The sequence below is a fragment of the Frankliniella occidentalis genome, unplaced genomic scaffold (genome assembly GCF_000697945.3).
Source record: "Frankliniella occidentalis isolate FOCC.00 unplaced genomic scaffold, Focc_3.1 Scaffold382, whole genome shotgun sequence".
NCBI classification, from domain to species: domain Eukaryota; kingdom Metazoa; phylum Arthropoda; class Insecta; order Thysanoptera; family Thripidae; genus Frankliniella; species Frankliniella occidentalis.
In genome coordinates, this window is record NW_026267504.1 from 62,016 (window position 1) to 71,924 (window position 9,909).

General features: G+C 36.1%; 3 protein-coding genes across 3 annotated transcripts in view; 2 read left to right on the top strand and 1 right to left on the bottom strand.

Annotated features, from left to right (window-relative positions):
* LOC113207031 (guanylate kinase) overlaps positions 1-1,718 on the top strand; it is a 27,406-nt gene extending 25,688 nt beyond the window's left edge. The window contains exon 5 of the mRNA XM_026423383.2: positions 360-1,718. Within this exon, the coding sequence (XP_026279168.1) occupies positions 360-379 (20 nt within the window). The 3' untranslated portion in view covers positions 380-1,718. The remainder of the gene's footprint in view (positions 1-359) is intronic.
* On the bottom strand, positions 1,702-4,103 carry LOC113207030 (membrane protein FAM174A). Its single transcript, XM_026423382.2, has 2 exons — positions 3,443-4,103; positions 1,702-3,362 (listed from the first exon to the last, which is right to left on the bottom strand). The coding sequence occupies exons 1-2, from the start codon at positions 3,946-3,948 to the stop codon at positions 3,221-3,223; spliced, it is 648 nt and encodes a 215-aa protein (XP_026279167.1). The 5' UTR covers positions 3,949-4,103; the 3' UTR covers positions 1,702-3,220.
* Positions 4,104-4,284: 181 nt separating this feature from the next.
* Positions 4,285-8,090, top strand: LOC113207027 (protein KRI1 homolog). The gene is made up of 12 exons (XM_026423380.2): positions 4,285-4,547; positions 4,739-4,809; positions 4,891-5,125; positions 5,239-5,396; positions 5,510-5,670; positions 5,756-5,879; positions 6,030-6,242; positions 6,316-6,472; positions 6,547-6,653; positions 6,738-7,016; positions 7,094-7,257; positions 7,347-8,090. The coding sequence occupies exons 1-12, from the start codon at positions 4,421-4,423 to the stop codon at positions 8,026-8,028; spliced, it is 2,478 nt and encodes an 825-aa protein (XP_026279165.1). The 5' UTR covers positions 4,285-4,420; the 3' UTR covers positions 8,029-8,090.
* The last annotated feature ends 1,819 nt before the right edge of the window (positions 8,091-9,909 follow it).

The following is a 9,909-nucleotide window of genomic DNA, read 5'->3' on the forward strand; positions in this document are numbered from 1 at the left end:
GTATCAATCTTATGTTCAAATAATTATTTTCTAGTATTTTCATAATCAGTATATTTTAACCTATGGATCATGTCACACTCAATAACAGTTATACAAGTTCTCATAAACCTTAAAATCTTAGGTAGGATCTACTCTTTACTTAATCCAGTTGCTCTGCAAATTGAAAATAGCCCTTGAACCTCATCAAACCATTAAACCATCTCTTGGTGTCACCTCTTAGCTTATGACCAGCATTATGCTAATATACACATTTCCGGCCGGGTCAGGCGGGCGTCTATGCCTAATTATTTAACTGATTAATATTAACAGCCATTTTTATGTTTTGTTCCCTCAACTAAGTAATTTTTTCTTTCGCACAGACACAACTTCTCAAGGCTAGAAATATCAGCCCATGGAAGCGGCCACATCATATAGAGAATGGTATAATGAAGATCTTTTGCACAGCCTTGGTTCAGGGTTGGCTATTAGCAGCATAGATTTTATTGTGATGACTAGAGTTTGGGCTACTAAAAAGGATACAATTCTAATTAACTATCTAGACGTTTTGACTATGGTATCTCTGTTTTTAATTATTATTGTTTTCACAGTATATTAATTGCTTGTTCAGTTTGAAAATATGTTAATTCATAAATGTATTTTTGTCATTCCACATGTCTTATTTTACTTCTGGGATATCCTGTCATGATTAGTTTTTTTTTTCTATTGCTTGTACAGTATTATAGATACTGTTTGAAGAACACTCATATAAGTGCCTGTTTTAGGTTAAATGAACTAATATTTTTTTGTGGGGCCTGTCAGTCATTGATGTTTCAGTTTTCCTATTCATATTATATTGTCCATTTTTAAAGTAGATTTCAAAGTCCCTGCTGTGAATAGATGTATACTCAATGAGTGTGAGCCACTAGTCTTAACCAGTGTTGTAGAGTAACAGCATACTGCCTCTGAAATTGTGATTTACTTGTGATTGTATCGTGTATGGATATTCCATGTGTGTTAGTATTAACGGAAAGATTTTTGTCTTGTTTTAAGAACTGGTGAGGCATTTACAAGTGAACTCCATTCTGCATTTCTATTTTATATGGCATTAATTAAAGACTTAGCCAGCCTTAACTTTAACATATAAATTAATTGTTATCATGAAATGCCTGTTTAGCGTCCTATGTTGTAGACAAAGTACTAATTCAAAACCATAATTGCATAGAGCTCGTATGTCAACATTATATCATGTGTAGTTCTGATTCTGATCTAGGCAACTGTAAACTTCAAAATAGTACAAAATGTAATGCACATAATGTGTAGGTAATGAAAAGCTTACTTACAAGAAAGATAGAATGTAATTCCCCCTATTGCATGAAATATTTAGGAGACATTCACAGTAGGTATTCATAGTTTTTTAACCCAAGTAGCAGATACCCAAGCATTTGTAATGTTGGTCAATGTGATTTGTCTACTGATGTCATGCCTATTGACACAAAAATGATTTCTATCAGCCTGCAAGACAGTAAAAAAAAAATATGCAGGATTACCATCAAGTTTTAGTCTCAAAATGAATGCTGTGACTTTGAACATGAGAATTGTGTAAATATTTTATCATTCTGATGTAATTTCCACTTATCTCTACTACTTGTGTACATGCAGCCAAATCATTGCAAATTGGTTGAGTTAAGTCAGCTCCTAGACATGAAAAAAATGCAATAGAAATTTCAGTTTAATTAGAAGTTTATTAAGCATTCTTTCCATCCAATAAGTACACTGCTTGTATCCTCATGCATTTTGAGGCATACAATGTTAAGAGGTAGAAATTCAATTCCACAAGCTGTGTACTTGATGCAGGCAAAATCTTGAATGACTGATCTTCTTGCTGTTAAACCGATAAACAATAATCCATTTGAGTTTTTATCTACACACGGGTTAGTGTCACAGTGACCAACCTAGACGAAAATTTTCTGGTTTTGCCTAATGGCTACTTTGCCTATTGAGCTTAAATCACCGAAGCCTTCCAGGTGCAATGGTTCCTGAGAGACAAACCTGGATAGTAAGAATATCTCCTTACATACCGGTAGTGAGTTTTCTAGGGAACCAACCAAAATTTTTATAACAAAGTATCTTGTTATAAAGAATACCTGGGTTTAATAGGCTTAAACCTCAGTCTCAAGCAACTCTCGTCCAGGTTTTACAGTATAGGCTGAAATGTGCTTCCCGAATTAAAAAGCAAACTTAAACTCATTTTTCTAATATTTTTGAAAATTTTGCTGTAAGTTTTGAATTCTAAAACCTCGAATTTGGCATTAATATTTATGAAAGTTATTAATTTTAAATATGCTGAAAAATGCCTAATTTATTTATACCAAAGTCACATCACAGAAATAACCTGTGATTTGTCTTGGTGAAATTGAACATCTGAATGTAACGTCAATTTGACAAATTTCTAAAAAAATCTGTTTTCTGAGCTTGCACACTGAGGGAAACTACCAACTGGAACTCTGGCATGAAACTGTGGGTCAATGTGACACCACACCTTTTGATACAATAAGATTCGTATTGCCTTGAGAAAATGTCTGGATTAGTGCAACTACCCCTTAAAATTAGCCTGTAGTTTTATGATTTTTGATTGGAACCTAATCTGTCGGTTCAGTTTTTCTAAATTATCACATGAAGCCCACAACAAGAGGTTACTGCATTCATTCTGGTCCCTCATATGCAACATGTAGGCTCAAAATTACAGTAACAATTTTTAGCATATCTTTAAGTGGGAACACTACTATACTCTTTAAGAGACAAATCTTCACAACATGATTACGGGACCACGTCATATTAAAAGGCATCTTCTGGCTCACGGCAAATACATAAAAATTACATAAAAATAAACATTGTAAGAAACAAACTTAAACAAGCTTAGAAGTCTTAGGTAATAATCACAAGTTTTGAGCTGCAACCAGCATCTTTATCAATCTATAGTGTCAGGTACATAGCTGTAGACTAAGACCCATTCAGGACATCTGGCTCACATTAAATTAGTCATTTACAGACGTAAATTTGGAACTTCACATATGGAACATAAACAGCAGTCTCATTATTAGAAGCATTTTAAGAGTAAGCTAACTTTTGGGAGAATGTGAATAGCAACAAGTTTCCAACAGGAGTGTGTCCTCTAGTTAATATTGACTCTTACCACAATACAACACATAATTTTGAACAGTCAGAGCCCCACAACCTTTACTCAAGTCAGTCTATGCTTGCTGAGGTCAAAATGGGTTGTGTCATCATCATCCCCTTCATCAGAATCAAGAGGTGCCATTTCCAAATCTTCTCGATTAGCTATGACACCGTACCTGTGAACCTGTGCTGGTCTTTTTCCAAAACTGTAAAAATATCATTAAATTGATAAATACTAACACAAAACTTATTGTAAATGCAAATAATATTTCAGAAATTTAATTACCTTTTCCAAGCAATATATGCCATGACTATTGCGCTTAGTCCAACAAAAACGTAAAATCCTCTCATCAAAGCCTCTGGATTTAGTTTCTTGTCTGCGCTTGGATCATTAGGGCCAACTGAACCCTCTTCCGGATTTGTTGATTCTTGATTTGTAGTATTTTTTAATGACTTAGAATCATTCTGTTTCACACCAGCAGATGGGCAGGGCTCCGTTTTACAATCAGACTTAGATGGGTCACTATTAGAATTGGTTAACTGTTTAGGAAGCTCCAAACTGGAGTTGGTTTGACTTGACAAGGACTGGGATACTACAGATTTTTGAAAACTTGAATTCACCACATTTGAACCACTCTGATTGGCAGACTGAGAAGAATTCAACCTAATGTTACTATTTGCTGATGAATCACCCGAAAACGCTGTTCCACACAAAAATGAGGTGAAGAGCACTAGGAACAGCAATACTTTGGATAGCTTTGGGACACATTGTAATGACACAAGATAAGACATGGTCGCTTAAACAAAACTTCTCTCTGAGCAGAAAAAGAGTCGGAACAGGTGAGACGGCTCGGTTGCAAGTTAAGTACAGTTGTGAAATGGACATGAGCCTAACATACACTTCATTACGTGGGTCATGTTCCTGATTCAGGTTATCGGGGCTACTGTTTGTTTACCAGGGGCACGTTGCTTATTATGTTCAAGTTAATTTCTAAAACTGTGACAGAACTTTAAATTTTTAACCAAGATGATACAAATTAACTTTAAAGCCTCACAAAAATCAATTTATATTTTATATTAGCATATAATAGCACAGCCACATAAGTTAGAATATATAAAATGCAAATATTCCCAAAAATTAAGTTTTGTTTGGACTTTCCATGTACTTCTGGAAGCCAATCGAATGAGTTCGTGTGAATAATGCCTTCCCTAAAGACGTCTGCTCTACTCGGTATAGCCACATTTTAGAGCTCAACCCTGCGACATGTCTGGTAAACGCAACCTGTTTGACGAAAATTCTGACGAAGATGATACAGATTTGAGCTTAACAATTAACAAGGATTATGCCCACCGCTACGAGGAATGGAGAGAAGCTGAAATCAAAAGAAAACGTATGTGAAATTTGCCGTACTGTGGTAACTTTGCCAGACTTACTGTTATAACCTCTCAATAGCATGCTCCACATCTTCATTTTGTCCTAATGTTTTCATTAAAGTTTCGTCTATACACCATCTTTGAAACGATGCTGCATTCCTTCTTTATCTTGGCGGCGTGTATTTGATTTCTCATTCTACGTTTTCAGTCGAGGACAAGTATGGCAATGCTGATGAATCTGCATCAAGCTCCTCTTCAGATGATGATGAAGATCCGGAGGTATCATTATCATTGGTTACTACAATTTTTACCCTTCACTTCTTTATTTGTAATCACTTCAATTTTATTTCATGTTTTTAGGAGCTTAAGCAAGTACTAAGTAAAGACTTCTTTGAAGTTATATCAAGCTTAAAAACCAAGAATCCAAAAATTTACAATCCCAGCGTAACTTTTTTTAAGAATGAAAAAGAGAATGGCAATTTGGATCCTGTGGAGAGAATGCGTAAAAGAAAGGAAGAAAAGAATAAACCTGTTTTTCTTCGAGACTATGAAAGAAAACTCATAACAGAAAAGGGTGGTAAACTTAGTGATGATGGTAATGCTCCTACCTTTATATTGATAACCTTTTTTTTTTTTTTTTTAATGAATTTGTTACATTTTCTTTTTTTGCCCTGTTGTTGTGTGCTATTTAGTTAATTTCTATTTTAGACAGTGACATTGAACAGAGTGAGAAAAGAGATCAGAGCCCTTCATATGTAGAGGAACAAAAGCAGTTGAAAGATAGTTTCAGAAAAGCACTGCAGGATGATAGCAGCGACGATGAAGGAGTTCTCCTTACAAAGAAAGAGAAATCTAAGGAAGAAAAGGTGCTGCTATACTATTTCTTCCACATATGAAAATACTGTACTTCCTTTATGGTGTATTCAAAAATTTTAAGAGATGTGTAAATCAAAAAATTAACATATCTTGATGTTTCCAGGAAAGGGAGGAAGAGGACTACATCGAATGGCTGAAAGGTGAAAGAAAAGAACTTTCTGATAAAGAAACTGAAGAGTCACTAAAGCCTTTGCAAAACATGTGGAATGACCCTAAACTGGATGATGGGGAAAAATTCCTACGTGATTACATTTTAAATAAAAGGTAACATGGGAACCAAGATGTGGCATATACTTTTCTCAGAATTTAAGTGCTCATTTTATTTGTGTTTCAATATTTTATCATTAAGGTACCTCGAAAACGATGGAACCCTCGATGATGGAAATGTAACAGACGAAGATTATCAGGAAGAATACATGAATCAGTTTGAGAGGAAGTATAATTTTAGATATGAGGAACCAGATAGAGAGTTTGTAAGTACAAACTTGTTTGTTGTTCTGTCCTCTCTTTTTTTATGTAATTATTTTTCTGTTTAAGATGGCCTATTAGGTTTTGTACCCACATTTTGACACTATTTCATAAAATATTGTTGCATGAAATAGTAACTCTATTGTTTCTGTTAGTTGAAAAGGTATCCTCGAACAATGGAACAGTCGCTTCGCCAAAAAGATACCAGGAGGAAAGAAAAACGAGATGCTGTAAAACAGCGCAAAGAGGAGGAGAAGCAGAAGAAGAAAGAGGAGCTTAAAGTTTTAAAAGCTCTAAAGAGAAAAGAAATCCTTAAAAAGATTGAGAAAATCAAATCAATTACAGGCAATAATGAGTTAGGGTTGGAGGTAAGTTGCTAATCCTTATCCTTATCATATTTTACTTTTTTTTCTTTTTACTTAATCTAAAGTTCTGTTTCAGCCTGAAGAGCTGGAAGAAGAGTTTGACCCTGAAGCACATGACAAAAAGATGAGAGAACTTTTTAATGATGATTATTATGAAGGTGCAGAGGATGCAGAGGATGAGGAAGGATTGAATTTACCTCCCCTGGAGGAGGAACTCATTGATGATGACAATTGTAAGTAACAACTCTCTCATTTGAACAAGCCTAAAAATATAATTCTGTCTTTGGTAATAACATTAATTTGACAGATAATTGGGACGAGTGGGATGGTACAGAAAAAAATGTTGATCCTGCACTGGCAGATGCAACAGGGGATGCAGATGAAGGTCCATTTTGTGAAGACGAAGAATTCAATGTAAGAGTCCACTTTTAAGTTCAATCCAACTTTCAGGTAGAGCTCCTTAAACATTTTCCTAATCTACTTTAATTTCTGTTTTAGATGGATTGTGACTATGATCCAGCTACAGAAGCTCTACGAAAAGAAGAGAAAGCTGCTGGTCATCGGTCAGCTAGGGAAAAACGCAAATTAAAAAGGCAATCACGATTTGGCAGGCTGGTGCGGAAGGAGAAACCAGTCTTTGATCCTAATGATAAGACCTTTGAACAATATGTAGATGAATACTATGGAATGGATTATGAGGATCTAATTGGTGACATACCATGCCGATTTAAATACAAAACTGTTGCTCCGAACAGCTTTGGTTTGACAATAGAGGAGGTATATCAACATCAATGCTGTATTTCTAATAGTCTTATTTTCATATTAACTCATATTAATGATGATATCCTCTCCAGATTCTGCTAGCAGACGACAAAGAACTAAATCAGTGGGCATCTTTAAAAAAGACCTATTCAATTCGTCCAGATAGTGTTGAAAAGTATGAAGCTAAGGTTTATGGGCAAAAGGCTCAAGATGAAGAATTAAAGAGGAAAATTTTGCCTAGCCTTTACAGAAATGAGTAGGTTTTAGCATCCTTAGGTGTGCTTGTTAGTTAGGATGTTTTGCGTGCTTTTACATTGATTTAATCATATTTTTTTGTGTATGTAGGATTGAAGACAACACACAACCTGAGGAGAGCAAGAAGAAAAAGAAAAAGAAGAAAATGAAGAATGAACTAAATGAGACAGCTACCTTACACATGACTTCAAATGCTGGAGAAGATGAACTACAAACCCAAGCTTCAGAAACAAAGATTTTAAGAAGTGAAGATTTCAAAATTGATGCTAAGGTTCAAAACAATGATCAAACAGACTCTTCTCCCACTCCTGGCAAAAAGAAGAAAAAGAAGAAAGATAAATCTGTTAAATCAGAAAAAGTGCAAGATGATACATTGACTGATCCGACCTCAGTTGACCCAATGGCTGGTACTTCGAATAAAGAAAAGAAAGAGAAGAAAAAGAAAACAAAGAAAGAACATTCCGAATTAGATCAAGCCATTACTAATTCAGATAAAGCCCAGACATTAATAGTCCCTGAGGAAAATGGAAAGAAAAAAGGCAAACGGAAACATTCTGATACTAATGAAGATCTTCAGCATGTTAGTAATAAAAAGAAAAAGCACAATGCTGATGAAGTTCGAAAATCTAAACAAATCAGAAAGTGGCGCATGGATAGTAAAGAAGGGAAAATGGAAAAGAAGCAAGTGGAGTTATCTGATGAAAGACTGAAAGCATATGGAATTCATCCAAAACGTTACAAGAATAAATTAAAGTATGCACCGAACTCATAGAGGGTAAAAATCCTTACTGTAAAAATTCCCTGCATAGTAAATAAATAAAAGTTGAAGCCCAAGTGTATGTCTTATGAAGTAACCTCAGATCCCCAAAGATTGACCCTAGCTTGTGATTGGAAACCACAGTATCACTTCAAAGTGATCAATTTCTTCCCTACAATTTCTGCATGGCTATCAATAGGAGATGACGCTGCGCATCATTCTAGTCTTTCTGGTGATTTATGTAGGCAAGCACCTACTTTTCATTTTCGAAGGGACCATCGGATTCCATGTAAAAGTTGAACAAGCCTACATGGTGTAGGGTTCCGAGTTAAAATTACTACACTCAAAACAGGATTTGCTGTAGTTCTGAACTTGCACGTGGTTTGAAAAAGGGTCAGAACCCTACGATAAGTATAACTTATTTTCATTCTCTGTTTATGAGGAAATTAACAAACCTAGCTAATCTGCCGCGATTTTACGACAGCGTAATTTAATAAATCTTTGCTTTAATAGATTAAGAGAGAAAACTACAATACAGTACATGCATCGTTCCGACTCTCCAACAATTGGTCAGTTTATTTATTATTCTATTACGGTCCAAACCTAGCAGCACGATTCCTTCTCGCGGGCAGTTTTGTCTTAATCCGAACCGACTATAGAATACATGTTTTCGGCCAAAATTAAGTCTGTGGACACCACACTGTAAACAGAGGTCCAGGATTAACTCATCTCGCCTTCATACACACGCAAGGGGTCGCGGGGGCCACGAGCCACACGCACGTATTGCCTACCCCCCCAGCACTTCCCTCCAGGCTCCCTACTTCCCTCCTACCCCTCTCCTCCCCTCCCACCCCGCATTCCCCGCGCCTTTAGGGTGAAAACGTAAACAAACAGTAAAAGTCGGCGTCTTCCTGCTTAATAATACGTACCCATTTAAAGTATCGTCATAGGACTTTGATCAGAACTTTATGGTGGATAGCGCCGCTTTTCGATATTAATCGCAAGGTATAGTGCTTGATTGTTTACGGTCCGGAATGTTGAATTTTTCTGTTCCGGTTATCGAGGAGGTTAGTGCTGCAGTGGCTCCGTTTTAAACACACAAGTTGTAAGTAATTTTTCGAGCAGAGTAAATTATGCCCGTTATGTAAACTTGGCTCACTGTGAGATTTGTTAAAAAGGTGTTGAACACTCCTCTATTCCATGCAGAATGTTATATACTGTTGTTGATCATTTACAAATAGGTGAACTCGAGTGTACTATCATAGTATCATATATAATATATTTTACTCTGTATTATTCTTGTCGAACAGAAAAAATGTATTACTTCATGTTACGTACACTTTATGCTTAATGCTTGAGTCCAGTGCCAAAGTGGTTGTTTGAAAGACCATAGTCATTCAGTGAACGGGGAGAGGCATTTAAATGTGTGTGCTATGAGTAAATTATCTGTAATTAATAGTTAATGATTGTTGAGTAATAAATGAGAGAAAGGTTTTAAAAAAGAGTGCTAAATGTACCGTTGTATTTGGTTGCAGGAACACACCGACTGGAAATGTTCATGACATGAGCAAAGAAGTCTGGAGTCATTCTACCCAACATAACAGGTGAGTTAGTTGACATGACAATAACCAACGCTGGTCCAATGTTTCTCTGTACTGACTCTATGAGAAGCTTCCTTTGCTGTGCACCCAAGGGGGCGGTTTTTTATGGTTTTTGTGGTGCTGTGGTTCTTCCCTGTTGATTTCTATCCTCCCCCGTTGAAAGAGACACTAGCTCTTACTAAAACTCAAGTTTCTGTGTACAGAGGTTGTTTCTGACAAAACCAAAAACAGTTTTGTGGTCCCCTGATTCACCCCTGTCGATTCGACTACTTTTCCGTCGAAATCCGGACCCACC